Source organism: Mytilus edulis, chromosome 7 (assembly GCF_963676685.1).
Source record: "Mytilus edulis chromosome 7, xbMytEdul2.2, whole genome shotgun sequence".
Classification (NCBI taxonomy): Eukaryota; Metazoa; Mollusca; class Bivalvia; order Mytilida; family Mytilidae; genus Mytilus; species Mytilus edulis.
Window position 1 is genome coordinate 70,212,535 of NC_092350.1, and position 25,302 is coordinate 70,237,836.

The window sequence follows — 25,302 nt, forward strand, 5'->3', positions numbered from 1 at the left end:
ATTTTACAATTTTTTTACTATTATATATGCAACTCCACTAAAATGTTCAATACCTCTCAAAGTTTTGGGCTTTTTTCACAAAAAAATCTACAAAAATATATTTTGTGAAAAACAGTTTGCCATTAGGCTATTTCTGTAAACATGAAATTCTGGAAATAAGATTAGATTATTTCTGTACTCTTGTTATTCTTTAGATTTCTTACTCATCAGATAAGCATGTAAAATCAAAACAATTTAAATCGTGCATGTATATTGTATGCCCACATATTTCAGAAATGGTCCATTAATCATGATTAACATCACGCCATTCTTACATCATCAGATTCATTAGCAAATAAAACAAAGCATGCATCTTTTAATTGCACAAAAAATGACGGAAGTTAAAGATGTTAAAACTGTACTCTTACTTAAGGTTGAAATTGAAAATAGATTAGCATTCTCTTTGTGCATGTACCTGTATATTTTTTTTTTGGAGAAAATTTGGCGAGTAAAAATATTTGTAGTGCATGAAAATATTTTTAGAACTTTAGAACATTTAGTTTTAAAATTTCTATGAAAGAGAAGCTGTGAGGTTCACATGTTACTTTGTGCACTAAGTATATTATGTAAACCTTGTGTTTTTTCAAAACAGTCTGTCTTCATTTTAACTGTTTGTAATAATTCTATTTCAATGTCTGGAAAGAGGAAAATGGTTAGGAATTTAAGCATAGGTTTGTGAATGCTCATGTGATTTAGATAAAGGGCATTGGGAGGGCGATTGGTATGGTCAATCAGGGTATATTGGTGACCTTATAGGTGTATCTAATACAAACATTATTGCTTGATAAAAATTCTTTTTAAATTATAACAATAAACAAGCTTAAGCTGGTACCAACTTGATTAGAATTAATTTGGCTCGTTTAATTTCCATTTAGTCTTGACAAAATATTTAACTTTATCCTTCAATACAAATATAGCAATTTCAAAAAACATGAACCCCATACTTTATTGGAAAAAAGTCAGTGGATATAAAGCAATTTGACAAACACCTAAAGCTTAACAATAGCACATGATTAAAACATTCAGTCAATTTTTACAGAGTTATCTCCCTGTAGTGTTGTTATATGTACCACCTTAAAGTTTCTTTCTAATTATATTGAAAATAAATAAGCATAAATACAAGTCTATATCTAGAGAAATGAGGGGCTTAATGGTGTTTCAGATTAAAGAAAAATGGGCCTAAAAAAAGATAAAGAATGGATGAAGACAAGCTAAAAAAATAAAGAATAGGGAAAAATAGGTCCCAAAATTAAAGAATAGAGAATAATAGGGTGCTGAAATATAAAGGAAAGAGAAAAATTACCTTATGGTGGTATCTAACACTACAGGGAGATAACTCTGTAAAATCAGCTAAATGTTAATTAATCACCTTGTATTGTTAAGGAAATATTAGTTTCTCAGTGATAAAAACTCAATATTTTGTTAAAATTTTATGAAAATTAAACGAGCCAAAATATTTTTTGTCACTGTTCAGGGGCGGCTCCAGCTATATGTCCCCATTCAAATGCATTGATCGGCCAAAAAAAGGGGGTTCCAACCCCCTGGAACCAACCCCCCCCCCCTGGATCCGCCAATGCTGTTTGGGTACCACCTTAGAAAAATTACTAAAACCCTTTCCAGACCCTCTCCTATCCATACTCCCACTTCTATTAAACCTATAAAGCAATCTTGATGTAAAGTGAAACTTATTAGTCTTTGGGTTACTAGGTCAAAAGGTTAAAGGGTGCAACAATACAAATATGTCTGGTTACTTAAAAATAATTTATCAGGTGCATTATGAACCTTAGGTACCACATCACTGCTAGCCAAGGGTTACAATCCATTCCCCCCTCCTCTGGCTAGAGAAAATGCAGGTGCCAATACAGTTCTGATTAATTATTTACCAAAATAATATCTCCATGAAAAGATACTATCATTTAAATTATTGTTGGAGTCTCTCTCATAGTGTTCTGGATGGGGAAAAGGGGGAGGTCTCGGTTTCTGTATTTTTCTATTTTTAGGCCATTTTTTCTCTATTTTTATTGTTTTGTCAATTATTCTCTTTTCTTTATATTACATTCCATTATTCTCTTTTCTCTATTTTTTTTTAGCTCCATTTAATTTGAAGACCCTTGGCTTCATTCATATTTTACTCACCCTTCATGATTTAGCAGTAAACTATAAGACACACACCTCTCGGTAGTGAAGTAAATAAAATAATGAATTTACTTTTTTTAAATAAATTAAAAAAAATGTAAATTGGTTTAAAAAAAATCTTGTTCTTGCATGGTATGGAATTTTGTTTTGATTAAAATGGAAAAAACATGAATGTTTGTCCGAAGACAAATACCCCATGCCATATCACAAAAGATAAATGGTCTGTAACTTACATAAGGAAGGTATTTTGAACGCATACTGTACAGGTAGTTGGGTGTGTACAGGAAGACAAATTATACCAGACTAAAGGAATGAAAATTGATTTATATATGTCTTAATTAGTAAAAATTAGAGTGTAAGACAGTGTAGAGTCATTGTTAAATTATGTGAAATTACATAAAATTACAAACAAAAATCCAAGTTAAATTAGGGACATAGGATTGAATTGAATTACACAGGTTGAACTTTCTTTTGGAAAATTTGTCTGGGGTTAAGATCAATTCAAATTCTTTTAAAACATTTGTAACTTGTTCTCCTTTGATGTTTAAATTTAATGACTAAAATCAAAGGAAAGTCTGCACACCTAGATAATTGTTATATATTAGTTATTATGTATATTGCCAAACAACTTCTGTGCTATCAAATGTACTTAAATTATTAAATTACAATTTTCAAATTGATAAAAGAGGCCCCAGAAAGGTCTTGAGTTCTGAAATTTGAACTTGATGAACTTTCCTTTACAATTTTTAAGTTGTTATTATTAACCAACCAAGTATTTATTTATGAATTGAAGGATTGACTTTGTAAACAGTTGATCTTGTTAAATTTCAATATTTCAAATTTCAAATTCAATTTAAAAATTTAAAAGTGAAGGTAAAAGTTGTTTAATTGGCAAACAAGCTTTTTATTCCTGAAACCTGTAAAGTGTTACTTTGTAGAGATTATTCAAGTTCAAAGTTCAAGGTCACAATACAGTAGGAAAGAGTTTATACATGTTATAAACTCATACTGTGCTTGTCATTTTTACAATTTATAGATAGCTGAAACCTTTTGAGGCCAATCTGATTGGCAATCATACCACATCTTTTTTTTTTAATAATGTTTTTCTAATTTACTTGATGAAGTTAGATAAGGAAAGATCTTAGTTTAACATATTGACGACAATTTAATTTCGCGTGATTTTCCTACTCTGGGAAAATCGCACAGATAATTTGGTCACGAAATTGAGTTGGTTTACAATATCAAGACCAATACCTAAGTCATATTAAAGCCGTACGGTGACCTATAGTTGTTAATGTCTGTCATTTTGGTCTCTTATGGACAGTTGTCTCATTGGCAATCATACCACATTCTTTTTTATAAGATAACAGATTTACATCTTTTTGTTAAAGGCTGCATCTGTTGTTTTCTTTGTATATAAATGAGGCAAAACTGTGTTGAACGTTCAAGTACAAAAAAACTCAAAAATAAAACACATGGCTTTTAATGATGAAAAAAAATAATTATCCCCTTGTTGACCCTCACAATAGACCTACCTGATACAAATTAAATTACAGGCAAGACATCCTAAACATGTGCAAACTAAAAACATTTTCAAATAATAAATTGCTTCAATTAGAGAATGGCTTGGATTTGTTCCAAGCTCTATAATGCAACATGTAATCTGCCTTGCATGTTTTATTGCCGATTTATTTAGTGATAATCATTCATTTTACAGCGAAGATCTGGCATAATGCATGTAGTCAATTTTCCGTAAATTTACTGTTATCAACCACAAATATTTTCAATGGTATTTAATAAGAATACCTGGTCGTGTTTTTTTTTTGATTGAGTAATATTTTAAAAGAGATAACGGGAATTTTTGTGGATTTGGTTTATTAATGAAAAGTTTTGTTAGGTTAAATGCATGATTGATATGTAAAAATTTACAAGTGAGAAAAAGACCAAGTGCATTCTAAAATATCTACCTGTAAAAACCTGAAGTTTTAAGGTATAATGGATTTGACAATCACAATTTTGTTAGAATGATACCAATGAAGATAACCTATTAATCTCAACTCATGCAGTGCATGATTCTTGTTAAGCATATGCATATTTTCCTAAAGTTTAATTTTTTGCTGTTTTTTTTTTTAGTTTGATGTGTCAGGGTTTGGGAAAATTAACAAAATTTTTAGCAAGAAATGAAAACTTGGGAATACATGTATGATAGAAAATTCATTTAAGGTGGTACCTAACACTACAGGGAGATAACTCTGTAAAGTCAGATAAACGTTGTGTTGTAAAAGGATTATTAAGCTTCTCAATGATCAAAATTGGTGTTTGTCAAACTGCTATATAACCAGTGTAATTTTTCTGACAAAACGGTTGGTTCAAAAAATTTAAATTTTTTTATATTTTCGTTAAAGGGATTTACTTTGACAAAATTTTATGAAAATTGAACGAGCGAAAGAAATGTTAGTGAAAGTGTTGGGTACCACCTTAAGCACAATTTTCAAGTCATAAAAACAATATTTCATTTCATCAGAAATAAAATGTTAATATATATATTTGAAAAATTACATTTTGAATATCAAATGGTAAATGTTCCCTTAGCCAAATACTCTCCTTTATTCCTAAATACCCAATTCTGTTATGAAATATATTTTGTTTTCAGTGAAGTAAAAGTCTGCCCAACTAAACAATCAAGTATTCTTTTATCACATGTTCAGTTAAAGACCAAACAGCCTATTGTTTATGCACATCAACTAACGCAACTTGGTAGTGACATAAAAGCTCTATGACGTTGTTTCTAGCAATGAAAAAACGTCAAATTATAACGTCCTATTTTGCGTTTTTCATGGATTCCAGCATGGTGTACGCTTAAAAATATGTCTCCAAAGTAAAGAGGAATTAAGCGTCGAGCTGATATCTTACGTTGTTTAACGTTCAGTGGCAAACATTTCATGCATGTTCAGAACGAATGTCCTAGGGTACAGTTAATGATAAACATTTTGCCTGATCTCACTGAAGCTTACAGCTAATTTCATACTGTATGTAGATCATCACTTTAGTTAGTTGCTTGCTTTGTTGGTATATTTTGTTAATGTCCAATTGAATTATCATATATACAGGTTTACATACCTATATATGAAGATGTCAATCTTAATTACAAAGCTTGAATAAACATTTATACAAAAAAAGCAAGGAAGCAAACCAAAGTTTTACCCTACATGCATTAGGAAATTAGCTGTAAGGCAAAACACATAAAATAGTTGTAAATTTAACTTATGACAAAAACAATTGCTCCAAGAATAATATCCAACATAAAATAATCCCCTTTCATTTAGCTAAAACTATGACTGGAAAGATTGAAAACAAATTTCGATTTTCAATTCCGGCAACAACCTGTTGGAGAAATCAAACTTTGTAGTTTTCAACAGAAAATGATTTCTAAATTGATTTTTGAATTAAAACTTTTTGTATTTTATATTTACTGTCTCGTTTATTCAAAACATCGTCATGTGAGGTAGTAATAACAGGGATTGTATTTCATGATAGATGTATAACGTTTTAGAATAAAAAACTTTAATTCATATTTTATACCTATAATTATAATTTTCCTATATCTTAAATATTTAATGAATGGCTATCATCTATTTTGAATTTATGGAACCATAAAACTAATTTTTGACTCTTCACATTGAATAATCCGTGAAGCGGATTATGTAAAATGTGAAGAGTCAAAAATTAGTTTTATGGTTCAATAAAATCAAAATAAATTATTGCCATTTATTATAAATAAAATTTCTTTCAAAAATACGGCTCAAAGAACATTTAATATTATTTATATTAACAATAAAAACGTACACAGATGTTGGCGTATGAATACACAACGTCAGAGTTGGCATGTCGCCATCAAAATTGACAACATTGAAAATAAAACTAATAATTTTAACCAATCAGAAGACAGTAAATACACCAAATTTATTTATTCAGAAATAATGACTTCACAAACTAGATGGAATAATTTCTATACGCTCGTCTTAGTTGAAAAATATAATGGTATAAAACAGTCCGTCCATGCTTTTGTGTGTCCGTCTGTCAACAGTAGCAAATGAGTTCGTTACGACAAACTTCTGAAATTGACGCGAAAAACACACACACATATAGTCTGATATAGTCAAATACTCTGTAGTTAGCCAGTGTCATCTTTCATTTATTTTCAATAATTTTGCTAATGAAGGGCAGAGGACAAAACAGACTTTCCTAACAAAAGCGTCGAGAAAGGTTATTTCAAACAATTTTCCATTCCGACGGATGGGGTTTCTGAAGGTTAATATTGTGCGGCAACAACATCATAAGATCTAATACCGACACATGCATTTAATCTCTTGTATTACCGGATAATAAAGTAGGTGATTATAGTTGTTATTCTTGGAAATTTAAATGTGGGTTTCAAACGTCCAATTTGTGAGATTTTTTTCACAAATAGTGTGCCAGCAAGGGAAGTTTGTACAATGACCTCAGATGCGATGTTCTGAAGAAAGACAACTCTTTTCTTCAAAACGAACAAGAAAAAAACATGAAAATTGCTCATAACTTTTTTGAAAGGTCGGTGACATACACTTTTTTTTTGCTTTATTTTGAAGAGTACACGTGGCACTTTCCTTCTTGAAATTATCATAAAGAAATCACTGGTAGAAATTTTTTGATACTGGAAACGTTTTTCCTTTTTACGTTTTATTTTTGGCGGGAATGAAATAAACCATATTTTTAAAGATCAAAACAATATTAGGCTTAAAGTCTTGAACATGTATTTGATAGATACAAATCTACTGATTAACGTGAAACAAGAATTATGCTTGTAAGTTTGATATAAAGAATTTTTTGGAGAGTTTATATAACAAGCAAATATTATGTCAATATCGGGAAAACACGAAACTGAGGTTCCTATAGCGACAAAACTAAGTCGGTGACCCCCAATTTTTTTCATCATTTTTTGTTCTTCAAATCATGAAATACCTTCACATAAAATTTTAAGGAAAAATCACTGGTAGAAATAAATAGGATGTTTGGTCTTTAAGTAGTATCTGCCTAGTGTAAAGTAGTAATCTTTTATAACATACAGTAACAATAAATAAACATAGGACAGAATATCAAAGAGTTATGTCCCCTTAGCCAAATTTTCCTTTACTAAATTCTGCAATGAAATATATTTTGTTTTCAGTGAAGTAAATTCTGCCCAATTAAACAATCAAGTATTCTTTTATCACATGCACTAAAATCAAAGGATTGATGTAATATTTCGTCAAAATAAACATTTTCTTTGATTTACATAGGGTTCTGAATTCTTAATGGCTGCAGTTAAAGATGTTTTAAAAGTTTTGAAACATTAAAATGAATATGAAGTATCTATTTGCCTCATATGAAGCATTTTAATGTGCACATCTGCTTTTTATAATTTATTGTTTGAAGAGTGATGATTTTTAATGTGAATGAAAAGTATGTTCAAAATACAAAAATAGCATAATTATATTGATATATGTATATATTATTAATATTTTTTATCTGTTCATGACTTATAAATATCAATGGTTATGTAATCAAAAAGTACTTTGTTTTTTATCAATGATTTGATTTTCGTGAATTTATCCGATTTAATGATATTTTTTTTATTATTTACTCTAGAAATTATTCATGTGTCAATATTTCAAGTTCTAAGTTTTATTTTGATTTAACAATTAGTTCTAAAAATATAAACCCAAAGTCTGAGAGGAGTCAAAATTACTTTTCTAGACCTCTGCTACATAAATGGTTAATTCGTCTGAATCGAACAGATTAACTTAACCTCTACCTCAATATTTTATGTATTGGTCATCCAACCTAAGATCTCCATACCTAAGTCCTTGTTATGCCTGGACACACATAGGGTAAGGACTATAGATCCTTCCAATGATCTCTGTTCTGTGATCATGACTAAAGTGACAAAGGTCAGAATATTTCACCCCTGCGGTTTTTTTCTGTAACATCAAAGTATTGGTCTAACCTTGGGTCAAAAGTGACAAATGTCAGATTATTCCAGCTCTGCTTTTTTCTGAAACATCAAAGTATTGGTGGTCTGTTAAGATGGATGGTTTCAAATTATTGCAAAAGTCTGAAAACGTTTCATCAATTTGATGCAATTAGCCGATATATTGAATGTCGGTGTGTAGGTCAGGGTTATCAATTTATGATATTATAAAAAGTAATAAACCTTGTAATTTATTGTTTGAAGAGTGATGATTTTTAATGTGAATGAAAAGTATGTTCAAAATACAAAAATAGCATAATTATATTGATATATGTATATATTATAAATATTTTTTATCTGTTCATGACTTATAAATATCAATGGTTATGTAATCAAATTGTTTTTTTGAAATGTATGTTTTTGGCCATTATGCATGTTTAGCTTTTCCTGTTGTTTCTCTCTGATTATGAAGGTCTTGATGGGTTTACAGATTCGAAAACATTTATTATGGCCAAAAAAAAAAGAATGAATATTAAAAAATGAGATGAGATAAAAAAGAAATACGTAGAGAACATTGGATGCAATTTATAAAAAACAAGAATGTGTCCCCAGTACACGAATGCCCCACTCGCACTATCATTTTCTATGTTCAGTGGACCGTGAAATTGGGGTAAACGGTAAACCCTCTAATTTGGCATTAAAATTAGAGAGATCATATCATAGGGAACATGTATACTAAGTTTGAAGTCGATTGGACTTCAACTTCATCAAAAACTACCTTGACCAAAAACTTTAACCTGAAGCGGGACAGACGGACGAACGAACGAACGGACGAACGAACGAACAGACGAACGGACGCACAGACCAGAAAACATAATGCCCCTCTACTATCGTAGGTGGGGCATAAAAAGGTAAATAAAAGCCCTAGGTAATACAATACTAGTGTTAGTGAAGAAGACATGGCGATCTTGGTGAAATATTAAAGGTTTGACAGCGGTCGCTTCACCTAATAATTATCAGGGGTATATCCAGCCATATTAAAAAGGGGGTGTTCCCAAGGCAGGATAAAAAGGGGGCAGGGTTTGAACCATATTTTCATATTCAAATGCAGTGATTGTCCACAAAAAGGGGGAAGGGGGGGGTTCGTACCATATGTCACTATTCTAATGCATTGATCGTCAAAAAAAGGGGATCCGCCACTGTATATTTATTCATTGATACTCTATAGTGATTTATAAATATATTTATTTTTCTAATAAAAGTCCACATTTTGATTACTTTGATTACTTCAAAGTGACCATGATTACCTATAAACAACTGTCTGCATATTTTTACAGATGAGACATTTTTAAGTGTCCACACCTGTCATCTTAATTATTGGGAAAAAAATTAAAAACTATCCTTTTTAATGTACATACTCAGAGATTACGAAACAAGTATGTAGTTGTTTATAAACTTTGGATATTCAGTGTAAAGCAAATATTGACACATGGCCTCAGCTAATTTGTGAAGGGAACATGACAAAGAAATGAAATTAGCTGCATGATCCACTATCTGAAATTTGTTTGTTTTATGGAAATGGTGTATGAGGACTAAAAACAACCTTCTGAAAGTGACAAGCAAAAACAACATTTTTATATTTTTATTATTTTTTAAGTGCAATGAAACATGTTGGATAAACCTAGTTATTGTAGAAAAAAATCTCCAGCGAAATCTCTAGACATTATCATATTTTAATTACAAAGAAAAGTCATCATGCTCATAGAGCATTGTTTTGAAGGGGACATAATTTGGTACTTTGAACTCTGCTTTCATTCTACTTTCACTTTTAGCAGCTAGTCAACTATTAATAACTTAAGGAGTCATAAATGCTTATTTCTCTAAAGAATATTGAAGTACCGGTAGTGATATGAAAATACTAACGTTACCAATTTAAGGTGGTACATAAGACTACAGGGAGATAACTCTGTAAAAAATCTGCTAAACTTTTTAATTATGTTCTTTTTATTCAGGAAATATAAAGCTTTTCTTACAATATTTCAATGAACATCTTTTTAGTACCAAAAAGAACAATGATTGATCAAGATAAAATTACATCCTTAATGATGTACTTAGATGAGGTTTAGGACTTTTTGTCAGATGTTTTGACTCCTTGGTTTTTTTCCCCTACGATATAGGGTAAAATATTTTGCCTCATTACATAACACCCATTTTTATTTTCATAGAAGACTTCAATACCCTAGCTTTAAAAGGTCATTTACTAAAATTTATGTAGATTTTAGAATCATTTTTCTTTCGATTTGACCCAAATAATATCAATGCAAATATAAGGGAAAAGTCGGAATCAGTCATTTGAAAAAATAATTGTCTCGAAAAGGAGCTCCATAACCTATCAATATTCTTAGGGAGCTACCATTTGATTTTTATGGGGGGGGGGGGGGGGGGCAGGGCTAGTATGAAATTTGATAAAAAATAGACAGGACAAGAGTTTTTAGTAGAAAAAAGGCAGGATGAGACACTTGCAAAAAAAAAGTCAAAACGACAATTTAGGTAAAAAAAGTCAGGATAACTAAAAAAAAAAAAAAAAAGGCAGGACCGAACAGAGTGAGAAATAAAAAGGCAGAACAGAGATTACAGCTAAAAAAAAAAACAGGACAAAATTTTTCATCCTAGCCCCCCATAAAAATCAAATGGTAGCTCCCTTAGCTTTGTTCCTTAACTAATGCTCTTCCGTCTTACAGTATCAATTTTAAATTCTAGATTTGTTTAATTACCAAAGTACACCCATAAGCCATCTATTAAGACTTTTAAACATTGTTACATAAGAGTATACAGAGTCTGGATATATACATGATGTTGTAGATTTGCCAAATTGAAACAGACAACAGATATATTTTATGATTGAAATGGAACAAGTAAAGCAGAAATGGATCACATGTGGATTTCAGTGATTTTGAAATATTGCAGAAAGTCCTGCCAAAACACTCTGTCAGATTTGAAAGATTTAAACTAATTATTTTCGGTAGAATCATGAACTTCATTTATAAAAAGAAACACAGAAATCGTTTTTTTGCCTGGTTGTTGCACTTGAGAGCTTATGGTTTTTTGTTGGTTTTTCCATTTTGTTATTTACAGTACTTTGCTTGATGTTTTTTTTCTCTGTTAAGAATGTGATATTTTTGTCTTGAAGTACATGTTTATCATAGATTACATGGGCGTGTTTTGATATTAAAAGAGATTTATTTAAATATTTTAGAATTTTATAAATTGTAAAGTTGTATATATTGAAATACTGCATATAATCAAAAACAATTGTCTGTCAATCATCAGTAATAAAACAATGAAACCTGGCTAAACTGAATCTTGCATAAACTTAAAACCTGGCAAAACCAAACATGTTTTTTTAAAGGCCAGGCATTTCAAATTGTATTTGTTGTGAACCTGATAAAACCGAATATCTGCCCAAACCCAACAAAATCAGAAGTTCCAAAGAGGTTTGGTTTAGACAGGTTACACTGTAGAAATATTGCTTTTCACTAAGGTCCTTGACCTAGTGTTTCGTCCTGATGAGTAGATTTCAGGTATAAATAATAAGTTACAGTAACTGATCTAGATAATGTCTCTTAATTCCAAATAAACCCCTCTGTGAAAATTTCTTATAATGAGCTATAATAAATTTCTTGATACTTTTTCATAGTTCCAACATAATGATATTAAATTGATTGATTGGTGGTTGCTTAACGTCCAGTGGCAAATATTTCATGCATATTCAGGACGATAATGATATTAAAAAAAAAAAAACATTTATAATGTATACTGAACTTTTAAGCTTTGAGCATTTCTATTACAAAGAAAACTAAAAAAAAAAGCGCTTTTGTTGGCGACCTTCTGCTGTTGTCTATTCTATGATTGGGTTGTTGTCTCTTTCTCAATTTTATGCTTTAATAGAAACATGAAACTTATAAAGTGTTATTTTCATTTTTTAAACCTTCTTTTCTTTCAGAGCATGCGATTGAAAATAATATCAGGAACGACTGGTAGTGCGGAAAGGAGATTCAGTAGTTGGATTGGAGGATCTATTCTAGCTTCTCTTGTAAGTATTACCTCCCTTTTATTTAAAGAGTTATTTCCCTTTAATATCAGGAATGACTGGTAGTGCAGAACGAAGATTCAGTAGCTGGATTGGAGGATCTATTCTAGCTTCTCTTGTAAGTATTACCTCCCTTTTATTTAAAGAGTTATTTCCCCTTAATATCAGGAACAACTGGTAGTGCAGAACGAAGATTCAGTAGCTGGATTGGAGGATCTATTCTGGCTGCTCTTGTAAGTATTACCTCCCTTTTATTTAAAGAGTTATTTCCCCTTAATATCAGGAACAACTGGTAGTGCAGAACGAAGATTCAGTAGCTGGATTGGAGGATCTATTCTGGCTGCTCTTGTAAGTATTACCTCCCTTTTATTTAAAGAGTTATTTCCCCTTAATATCAGGAATGACTGGTAGTGCAGAACGAATATTCAGTAGCTGGATTGAAGGATCTATTCTAGCTTCTCTTGTAAGTATTACCTCCCTTTTATTTAAAGAGTTATTTCCTCTAATATCAGGAACGACTGGTAGTGCAGAACAAAGATTCAGTAGTTTGATTGGAGGATCCATTCTAGCTTCTCTTGTAAGTATTACCTCCCTTTTATTAAAAGAGTTATTTCCCCTTAATATCAGGAACGACTTGTAATGCAGCAGGAAGATTCAGCAGCTGGATTGGAGGATCTATTCTAGCTTCTCTTGTAAGTATTACCTCCCTTTTATTTAAAGAGTTATTTCCCTTAATATCCGGAACGACTGGTAGTGTAGAACGAAGATTCAGTAGCTGGATTGGAGGATCTATTCTAACTTCTCTTGTTAGTATTACCTCCCTTTTATTTAAAGAGTTATTTCCCCTTAATACCAGGAATGACTGGTAGTGCAGAACAAAGATTCAGTAGCTGGATTGGAGGATCTATTCTAGCTTCTCTTGTAAGTTGGTTCCTTTTGATTTAAAGAGTTATTTCCCCTGAAATGACCGTAGTGTTGCTCTTTCTTTTTTTTACAAAAATGTCAAAATCAAATGTTTTTGATGATTTATTTCTGTGGACATCATTTTGTTTAAGAAGTTCGTGTACAAATAGAAAATTATCATCCAAAAAAAAAAGGGAATCACTCTGCATGCATCATTATTTTAACAAACCTATCAATAACAGAGGTATTCTCCCTCCTAAACAAGAAGATCTAAACTATAACATGTGAGTGTTAATAATTTGATACTGAGCTAGTCTTATCCCTAAACTATCATACTTGAGTACAAGTCAATTATGAATTTGGATATTTCAGGGTTAGAAATGAAGATTTTAGCCTTGATCATCATACATGTCAGATGCTGGGTATCACCAGCCCAGTAGTAAACATTTTGGTGTTGACATGAATATCAATTATGTGGTCATTTTCATGAATTTCCTGTTTACAAAACTTTGAATTTTACGAAAAACCAAGGATTTTCTTATCCCAGGCATAGATTACCTTAGCCGTATTTGGCACAACTTTTTGAAATTTTGGATCCTCAATGCTCTTCAACTTTGTACTTGTTTGGCTTTATAAATATTTTGATATGAGCGTCACTGATGAGTCTTATGTAGATGAAACGTGCGTCTGGCGTACTAAATTATAATCCTGGTACCTTTGATTTACTTTTGCTGTTTCTGCAGAATGTTTAAATTGGCTGATACATTTCTGTAGTTGTCAAAAAGGATTACACATGTATATTCTGATATAATAAAGACACATTTTTTTTTTATATATGTAAATTCCACTATGTGCAGTTTGCTTATGTTTCAAAGATCTGGCTTTTACAGAAGATATCATTTATACCTTCTGAAGAATTTTTCTGTCATATTAATTGAAGAGGATGATAAGTTCCATCATCATGTTTTTTTACTGATGAGATTCAGCAATTTACTGTTAATTCAGAAATGAATGTACTAATCTTAACAATGCGACAAGATAAATATCATAATATTGATAACATGCATTTTAATTCTTTTTTTGTAATTTCTATTACAACACCAATATAATCATTTATTATCTGCACTTGTCAAGATTACTGTAAACCAACTTATTTTTGTGAGTAAAAAAATAACACGAATATAAATCGGAATATAGGATCTTTCAATGTTTAACTATGGCATTTAAATGAGAAAATTGCGAAATTAAATAGCTGCAAAGATGACTAGTCTAAATAAAAAGTGAAATAAAGTATTCGCGAAAAATAAGTTGGTTTACAGTAACCAAAAATTTCCATACAGTTTACCAATTCAAGATTAACATGAAATGCTCTATTAATTTGATAAAGGTTAATTAGTTTTCTAGCTTGGATGGTGTGACAGTGCAAAAAGCAGCTTCGTTTATTATTTTGGACTTTAATTTAAAATTCTCAATTTTGATATTTGAGACTTTAATTCTCTGTGTTTTATAATTCATTTTATTTTATAATTTAATTTCTATTTACATTTCATATCCAGGACTTAAAATCAACATGCTTTGATATGCAATTTAATTCTTAGTTTGGACATTGAGTGACATGTTTCAATCTGTTAGCTAATTAGTGACATTTTACCTTATTCATAATGTATGTTCTTAATTGTCTTAATCAGATTATCATTTAATATTTATTCTTCAAGTTCTAAAAATAGTTTAATCTTTGTCAGTGAACAATATTACTCAAATTAACTGTTATTTGTTATGTCTATACTTGTTATTTCAATTGTGTATAAATACTTGTTTATAATTTCTATAAGCAAGATTTGGACTCATGACTTTACACTGAACACAGTCCATCTGTAATAAAAGTATTAGTATTCCATGCTGAATTATTGGTTTATTCATTCGCTAGTTCCAAAGTCTCAAGAGTTAGTTTTCACCAGTATTCAGAGTTCTCATTGCTATTCAGAGCAATCGTTCGTTGTGTGATCAGGTGCATCACACAGTTTCAGTAACAAGAGGCCATTCAGTCAGGCTCTTGTTACACACCCGACAAGTCACCTTGTTTCCCCGGTGACAATAGCATGAAATTTGATAAAACCATACAAGGATGGTTCTAAAATGGTCATATTGTTTTTAAAAGTTTTGGGTATTCTTTTTGGGTAGACAACTAGCCCATTTTAAGACTTGCTAAAATTTTAGAATTGAATAAATACTCCCTTGTGACATAAAAAGAAATATGATAAATTGATGCAGTAATAGATTATTTGTACTTTTGCAGGGTTCTTTCCAACAAATGTGGATTTCAAAGCAGGAATTTGAAGAAGGCGGCAAATCATGTGTGGAGAGAAAATGTCCATGAAGGAAATTGCTAAAGACCAGCATGTGTTCGATTAAACTATAGCATTGTCAGAGAGTTCCATGTTACATAACAGAAGGTGCTATTATATGCCAAGCTAGATCTGAAATGCATTCAAGATAATGTTTGTTAAATTTGATGGCAAAAAGTTTGTAAATATCATTGTTTTGTATCGAATTAAATGTCAATAAAATGATACAGATAGAGAAAGCAGTTTCTGATTTTGCCTCGGCAGAAAGGAGGGAGGGGGATGTTTAAGTTGTACCCTTGCCCATCTGCCTATCCCTCTGTATGTTCCAAAATTAGCTTCTTTTCTCTAAACTTAGATTCCCTCAACCAAATGTTATGAAAATTATATGTAATGTATAAAAAAAAGTAGATGTGTAATGATTGCCTATAAGACAACTCTTCACAAGAGACCTAATGACACACAGAAATTAACAACTATAGTTTAGGTCACCAGAACTACTTATTACCAACAACACAGACCAACTTGGAATTGGGGTGGCGTCACATTTAGCTCTCAAGTTATGCTCCTTTATAATGTTATATGCAAGCATGAGGGTTTGGATGGGGTTAAATGATTAAAGAATAATGCCCTTAAAAAATGAAGATTAGAGAATAATGAGGCAAAAAATAGAAGAAAAAAGGGGTTAATTTTTTAAAGATTAGAGAAAAATGGGGTGAAAATTAAATGTTTACAGAATAACAGACCCCCCCATCCATACCCTCAAGCATGGGCATTATTATGTCAAATGGACACATTTTCCATTTATTTTGGATTTCTATTTGTTTGTACTGAAGTAATGCCATTTAGATTTTACTTGATATGTATATTAACAAACACCAGATGGTGTGTCATTATTTATGTACAACTTCCCAGGTCAAAGGTCAAGGTCATAAACTTTGGTTTCTTTTGACATCCTATATAGCTATGTCCTATGGTAAAGATACATTTTAGTGATGTTAAGTTTGACCTCATTGAATCCCTATTCATGTGACCTTCAATTTAGCCCCTTAGCTACAGATGTATTACTCATGAATTATGCATGTTCAAATATTAAAAGGAAAAGAATGTTAACATTGAAAGTGAAACAAAGGTAAATCATTTGATTGACTGATTCGATCTGAAAATAATCAATCCTATACAGGTACATTTTTTTTATGAAAACAACAATTAACTTATTTTTGTCGAGCCTGCGACTTTTGTTGCAGAGGGCTCAACATATTGATATTGATCTGGCGGCTGGGGCCGTTAGCTAACTTCTTAAAAGTTTGATATTTTAGAAGGTAGAAGACCTGTATGCTTCATACTTGATATATGTATATATGCTCCATGTTACAAAGTTTCTGCATGTCACATGTCCATTGTCCTTGACTTCATTTTCATGGTTTTAGTGACTATATACTTGAAAAAAAAAGTTAATATTTTTTGTAATGTTAATTTCTCTCTTATTATGAGCAGTAGGATAAACATATTTGGTATGTGTGTCGACCTTGCTAGGTCCTCATGCCCTTCAGACAGTTTTCACTTGACCTTGACCTCATTTCATGGATCACTGAACAAGGTTAAGTTTTGGTGGTCGTCCATATCTTAGATACTATAAGCAATAGGTGTAGTATATTTGGTGTTTGGAAGGACTGTAAGGTGTACATCATGTCCAACCGGCAAGTGTCATTTGACCTTGACCTCATTTTCATGGTTCAGTAGTTAAAGTTAACCTTTTTTGTTTTGGTCTGTTTTTCTTATACTGTATGCAAAAGGTCTACTATATTTGGTGTATGGAATGATTGTAAGGTGTATATGTCAAGCTGGCAGGTGCAATCTGACCTTGAACTCATTTTCATGGTTCAGCAGTCAAAGTTTAGTTTTTGACTTTTTTTTTTTTTTAAACTATATGTTATTCTCGCCGGTTTTATTTGACCTTGACATTATTTTCACAGTTAATTGCTCAGTGTTAAGTTGTTGTGTTTAAGTTTATTTTTCTTAAACTATAAGCAATAAGCAACTATATTTTTAGCCCACCTGGCCTAAAAGGCAAGTTAGCTTTTCTCATCACTTTACATCCGTCGTCGTTAACTTTTACAAAAATCTACTCCTCTGAAACTACTGGACCAAATTAAACCAAACTTGGCCACAATCATTATTCGGGTATCTAGTTTAAAAAATGTGTCCGGTGACCCGGCCAACCAGCCAAGATGGCCACTATGTCTAAAAATAGAACATAGGGGTAAAATGCAGTTTTTGGCTAATAACTCCAAAACCAAAGCATTTTGAGCAAATCTGACATTAGTAAAATTAACTATCAGGTCAAGATCTATCTGCCCTGAAATTTTCAGATGAATCAGACAACCCGTTGTTGGGTTGCTGCCCCTGAATTAGTAATTTTAAGGAAATTTTGCTGTTTTTGGTTATTATCTTGAATATTATTATAGATAGAGATAAACTGTAAACAGCAATAATGTTCAGCAAAGTAAGATTTACAAATAAGTCAACATGACCGAAATGGTCAGTTGACCCCTTTAGGAGTTATTGCCCTTTATAGTCAATTTTTAACCATTTTTCGTTAATCTTAGTTAACTTTTACAAAAATCTTCTTCTCTGAAACTACAAGGCCAAATTAATCCAAACTTAGCCACAATCATTATAAGAGGATCTAGTTTAAAAAATGTGTCCGGTGACTCGGCCAACCAACCAAGATGGCCACCATTTCTAAAAATAGAACATAGGGGTAAAATGCAGTTTTTGGCTAATAACTCAAAAACCAAAGCATTTAGAGCAAATCTGACATCGGTTAAATTATTTTTCAGGTCAAGATCTATCTGCCCTGAAATTTTCAGATGAATCGGACATCCTATTTTTGGGTTGCTGCCCCTGAATTGTTAATTTTAAGTAAATTTTGCTGTTTTTTGTTATTATCTTGAATATTATTATAGATAGAGATAAACTGTAAAGAGCAATAATGTTCAGTAAAATAAGATCTACAAATAAGTCAACATGACCAAAATTGTCAATTGACCCCTTAAGGAGTTATTGCCCTTTATAGTAAATTTTTAACATTTTTCATAAATTTTTGTAAATTTTTATGCCCCATCTACGATAGTAGAGGGGCATTATGTTTTCTGGTCTGTGGCTCCGTTCGTCCGTCCGTCTGTGCTTCCGTTCGTGCGTCCGTCTGTGCGTCCGTTCAGGTTAAAGTTTTTGGTCAATGTAGTTTTCGATGATGCTGAAGTCCAATCAACTTTAAACTTAGTACACTTGTTGCTTATGATATGATCTTTTTAATTTTAAAGCCAAATTAGACTTTTGACCCCAATTTCATGGTCCAGTGAACATAGAAAATGAAAGTGGGAGTTTCAGGTTAAAGTTTTTGGTCAAGGTAGTTTTTGATGAAGCTGAAGTCCAATCAACTTGAAACTTAGTACACTTGTTGCTTATGATATGATATTTCTAATTTAAAAGCCAAATTAGACTTTTGACCCCAATTTCACGGTCCACTGAACATAGAAAATGAAAGTGGGAGTTTCAGGTTAAAGTTTTTGGTCAAGGTAGTTTTTTTTTGATGAAGCTGAAGTTCAATCAACTTGAAACTTAGTACACTTGTTGCTTATGATATGATCTTTCTAATTTTAAAGCTAAATTAGACTTTTGACCCCAATTTCACAGGCCACTGAACATAGAAAATGAAAGTGGGAGTTTCAGGTTAAAGTTTTTGGTCAAGGTAGATTTGATGAAGTTAAGTCCAATCAACCTGAAACTTAAAAATAAAATTGAGAATGGAAATGGGAAATGTGCCAAAGAGACAACAACCCGACCATAGAAAAAAACAACAGCAGAAGGTCACCAACAGGTCTTCCATGTAGCGAGAAAATTCCCGCACCCGGAGGCGTCCTTCAACTGGCCCCTAAACAAATATATACTAGTTCAGTGATAATGAACGCTTGTTGCTTATGATATGATCTTTCTAATTTTAAGCCAAATTAGACTTTTGACCCCAATTTCACCGTCCACTGAACATAGAAAATGAAAGTGGGAGTTTCAGGTTAAAGTGTTTGGTCAAGGCAGTTTTTGATGAAGCTGAAGTCCAATCAACTTGAAACTTAGTAAACTTGTTGCTTATGATATGATCTTTTTAATTTTACAGCCAAATTATGCTTTTGACCCCACTTTCACGGTCCACTAAACATAGAAAATGAAAATGGGAGTTTCAGGTTAAAGTTTTTGGTCAAGGTAGTTTTTGATAAAATTGAAGTCCAATCAACTTGAAACTTAGTACATATGTTCCCTATAGTATAATCTTTCTAATTTTAATGCCAAATTAGATTATTACCAATTTCACAGTCCATGGAACATGGTAAAGGATAGTGCGAGTGGGGCATCCGTGTACTTTTGACACATTCTTGTTAGAAAATATTTTCCACTGTAATTACTGGACAACGTTCATTATAGATAGAGATAATTGTAGCAACAAGAATGTTCAGTAAAGTAAGATCTACATACACATCACCATCACCAAAACACTATTTTGTCATGAATTTATCTGTGTCCATTGTTTAATATGCACATAGACCAAGGTGAGCGACACAGGCTCTTGAGAGCCTCTAGTTTGTATGAATTAATTGTAGGCTGTACATATCTGCCTGGCATGGTTCATCTGACCTTGACGTCATTTGCATGGTTCATTTGTCAATGTTTAGTTTGTTTGGTTAAGTCTGTTTCTTAGATTTTAGCGAGAGAAATTTATGTATTACTGAAAAATTATTACACCAGGGCTTTCGATATCACAAACTAGTCAAAATGTTTACTAAATTTTATCATTGGTACAAGGAAATAATTCGTAAATATAACTCAACATGCAGACATTATACATTCAGGTATTTCACATCCAATCTTTTATGGTATTATTCTTTACAAAGCACAAAAATGTCAGTATTCACCTCAAAAGCTGACAAAACCTTTTTAAACAGACTTGCAACAGTTACTATGGTTACGATACTGTTGTCAGGTCATTAAAGATTGCATATTTTGGCTTTAATATTGATTTACTTTAGAGTCTTTGCATCGGAATTAAACACATTTATTCTAAAACCAGTTGTTGGCATGACACAGGTTATGTTCTTCTCATATATTTCATGATGGTATAATACTAAATCCCTAACAGGTGGGATTGTGCCTGATATTCATATGATGAAGACATAATCTTTCAATCAGTTTAATTGAGGTCTGGAGCTGGCATGTCAGTAACTGCTAGTAGTCTGTTGTTATTTATGTATTATTGTCATTTTTTTTTCTTTTGTTTCATATTCTGGCATCGGACTTGGACTTCTCTTAAACTGAGTTTTACTGTGCGTATTGTTGTGCGTTCATTTTTCTATATTGGCTATAAGTAAAGGGGGAGGGTTGAGATCTCAAAAACATGTTTAACCCCGCTGCAATTTTGCGCCTGTCCTAAGTCAGGAGCCTCTGGCCTTTGTTAGTATGGTATGCTTTTTAATTTTAGTTTCTTGTGAATAATTCGGAGTTTAGTATGACGTCAATTATCACTGAACTAGTATGCATATTTGTTTAAGGGCCAGCTGAAGGATTCCTCCGGGTGCGAGAGTTTCTCGCTACATTGATGATCCATTGGTGGCCTTCGGTTTTTGTCTGCTCTATGGTCGGGTTGTTGTCTCTTTGACACATTCCCCATTTCAATTCTCAATTTAACTCTTGTTTTAGTTTAAGTATGTTATTACTCAAACAAATCGGTGAACATGATTTTGATGGCTATAGTGCCCTTTTAAGAGTAGATAAAAATGGCCTAATGAATACAACACAAACACATCCTTAGAAAAAACACAACATTGTGACAAAGAAAAACTGAAATATAACTATAATTAATTTGGAATAAATAAAGCAGCATTGATATTCCTTTAAATAAATGTGGAAAAATGTTGATGCATCATTAATTTATATAAAATGAAATAAATATCTTTTCGTTAACATATATTCTTAATTGGGAACTGAACACTTCAGCAGCATTAAAATTCGAAGTCATTTTGAATCATGACCAAATATTGAAGCCTGGTGTCGCCCATCAAAGTTGGTAACAGTATATCAATCTATATGTTCATGATCAAAGTGAAAATCGTCAATACATACATGTATAAACTGTCCGGCGGTTGTCATTAAAAAATCAGACCTGTCAGAAAACGTACATTTTAAACAAAGTAAAATTACAAATACAAAATTTATTGAAACACGAAAAGACTATCAATCTTTGAGCTGACTTGACAATTCGTTTTAAAACTTATGCAGCACAAATGTCTCTTTTTTATTCGTTGCAAACCTACTCAAAAAATTGAATATTTGAAAAGCGCAATTTTTGAAGGTCACACAAGCATTTATTAAAGGACCTGGACGGTTATACTCTGCACGAAACTGATCTGCACCAGATGATGGTTTAGGGATCTACCTCCCCCTTTGTGGATCTACATATGGTTAGTGCATATACTTTTATTAGTACCACTCATAATGTTACCTTCGTATTGACCCTTTTTCAAAATCATTAAACAGCAACGGTGTATCCCAAGTTTTATTATTTTGAATGAAAATGTACTAACAAATTTTGTCATAAGCGAGTGTAGAATGACATCTCCATGTAAATTGGCCACATAAATATATGAGTGTACAATATTTAAGTTGAAAAAAGTCCGTGATCGGCTCGGTTGTCCTGCTGTATCGTGCTCGCTTCGAATTGAGCATGGTAGTGATGAGTTTGATCCGAACTAGGTAAAACGAGACCTGAATATCAATGTTAGCTGATTTTTTACTAAGAACGTGAAATTATATTGGATGTTAGATTACAACTGATCGGCTAGAATAACGTATGGTGTATATGGTTATCAGAGTATTCGATTTCCAGACTATATCGGCGAAAAAATTATGATAATGTGCTGAATACTTGAACACCCCATGAGGTGCCTCAATACAATTTCTCCTATATGGAAAGACAACTTTTGTATGAATCCGAATCAGCGTGCGGTTTAGTACACACAATGTTTTATATAGTATATTCATACTCATATTTATCAACATGTGAACGTACTGATCATAATTATATATTTGCCACTGGACGTTAATTGTAAATCCATCATTATGATTTATAAATGACTTATTTATCACATTGCTGTATGAAGTACAGCCACCGATATATGAGTATAGGATAGCATGCTTTTAATGAGCTGGTTAAGTACTTTGACCGTTGTGGTCGATTTGAGAACTTTAAGTACTTATATGATATATTGTTTAAAATAATTACCCTTTTCTAGCTTGTGTTTCCGATACCTATTACATCGTTATTTTAAAGTTTGAGTATTTTTTCTGTACTTTTTTAATAGAACCTTTTGCTTCTATTAATATTCTAAACTTAAGTTATTTGAACATACAACTGTATATATGAAGGAAATATAAAGGAAAACGCATCTAGAATAACAGTGGCTAAAATTGATTATTTGCAAGACATTTCGAGGAACGGTGCCTGTTTAAAAATGTTGTATGCTTTATTAATGTTACGTAAAACATCGGCACTTCTCGTCTATTTCGGATAGACAATTTTTGAGACCATTGGATGGAGAATTGTCTCATTGGCACTCACACCACATCTTTTTATATCTATTCATTGTGGAAAATTGCACAAAAAAGGCGATATTAATTACTGCAATTTTAGGAAAATCTTTATACAGATACTACTAGTATTTATATATAGATCAAATTTATTTGCTCAGTGTATGTTCACTTTTGTTCATATGACTTTTGATTGAGTTATGCCATTTCAATTGATATTTTATAGTGCGTTTTTCTATGTTGTCATATATCACACTATTGTTTCAATCAAGGGTGAAGGTTGGTACCTATTTGAACGTTTAAACCCGCTGCATTTGTTTCCACCAGTACTACGTCAGGAATCTGTTTTTCAGTAGTTATCGTTTGTTGATGTGGTTCATTATAGGTGTTTCTCTTTTCTCGTTTTTTTTTATATAGATTAGGCCGTTGGTTTTCCCGTTTGAGTGGTTTTACACTTAGTCTTGTCATTTTGTGGACCCTTTATAGCTTGTTTTTCGGTGTGAGTCAAGGCTCCGTGTTATAGACCGTACTTTGACCTATAAGGGTTTACTTTTGCAAGTTATGACTTGGACGGAGAGTTGTCTCATTGTCATACCACGTCTTCTTATATCTATATCAGTGTATCAGATATTAGAATGCGAGTTCTTACTTTTGCAATACTTAACCAGTCGCATTAATAAAAACCTCGGAATAATTTCTTCATTTCTAGTACTGTAAACTACGACCATTTTTGCGAACATTCATTCATTGTTGAACATTGGGAAACAAATGCCAGACTAATTATTGCGATTTTAGGAAATGGTGCACAAAAAAAATAAATAAATGCTATTAAAATTTAATTTTCGAGATTTTATCTTTACAAAACATTTCCCAATGCAATGTTCGCAAGTATTTATGACAGAAGAGCAAAAATTTTGAAAAATTAAAGTTTACTCTGTGTTCATTTGTAAATACAATACAAAACATTTTCCAATGCAATGTTCGCAAGTATTTATGACAGAAGAGCAAAAATTTTGAGAAATTAAAGTTTACTCTGTGTTCATTTGTAAATACCTATTGCAAATCCCTTTTTCATATTTAATTAGGGATTGAGCCTCCCCCTTTTTTTCTAATTATTTATAGCAAAATCAGTGATTCTGTAATATTATAACTTATGTAATGTCGTATCTATTATATAAGAGAGTCTAAATTTATAAATTATTGTTTACTTGTTGTAATATTAAATTGGAAAAGCAAGTACTCTTAAAATTAGAAAAACAATAAGTTTAGGGGAAAGACATAACTAGAGGAAATAAGTTAAATATAACAGAATAATTGCAACAACAAAAAATACACCAACATTTTTTTTTTGAAAAAGGGGGGACCCATTACCCAAGCGCCTGCGACAAATTCCAGGCATTCACAAGAGCTTAGATTTGTCATTTGATTTTTGTCTTTCTCATCCCAACTCGACGTAATTTTATAGTAAATATGATGCCACACGTAATCTGTCAAAAATAAATAAGCAGTTATAAAATTTAAACATTTACGATCGTATTAATACATTGAACAACAAAGCAAAAAATGAAACTTGACACCCGTCAATCACTGTCATATTTCCTTAGTTTATTATTATGTGTCACTTTAGGTAGCTTGAGAGTGATTTAAGGGTTATTTAAAATTTTTAAATGTATTAAAACCACGAAAATTTCATTTCATTTAACTGTTTTAACCGTCCGAAACTATTCTATTTTCAGAATGCCTGTTGCATGGAATTAATTTTCGGAGTATTCCTTCATTTGCCCTTTTATTCAGCGATCTCTCTGGATACCCTGCCTACGAATGTGTACAATGGATGTATGCACGAAGATCCCTCCGTTTACGGAGCACCCCTTGAGAGCTTAAACGAATTTGAAGTATGAAATGCAGTAATCACCGTTAATCGTAAGGGTTAAATACCCGTATTATAGCCAATAATGATTACAAGTGTCACGTCACAACAACACTTAATGTCAAAATACAGACACTTTAGTACGCAAATCGAAAATAAGTTCTCCAAGTACGCTTTTGAATTTGACATACTATTTAAAACACTCGTTTAATTGTAAAGTTAAAGAACGTATACTTCTTTCAAGGGTGGTTTCAAGGGGCATCCACCACATGAGGCTAAATGTGCACATCCTGAC

General features: G+C 31.8%; 1 protein-coding gene across 1 annotated transcript in view; it reads left to right on the plus strand.

Annotated features, from left to right (window-relative positions):
- Positions 1-15,741, plus strand: part of LOC139482090 (actin-like protein 6B) — a 33,385-nt gene extending 17,644 nt beyond the window's left edge. Inside the window, exons 13-14 of the mRNA XM_071265748.1 lie at positions 12,168-12,257; positions 15,454-15,741. Coding sequence (XP_071121849.1) covers positions 12,168-12,257; positions 15,454-15,534 — 171 coding nt within the window. The 3' untranslated portion in view covers positions 15,535-15,741. The remainder of the gene's footprint in view (positions 1-12,167; positions 12,258-15,453) is intronic.
- Positions 15,742-25,302: the final 9,561 nt, after the last annotated feature.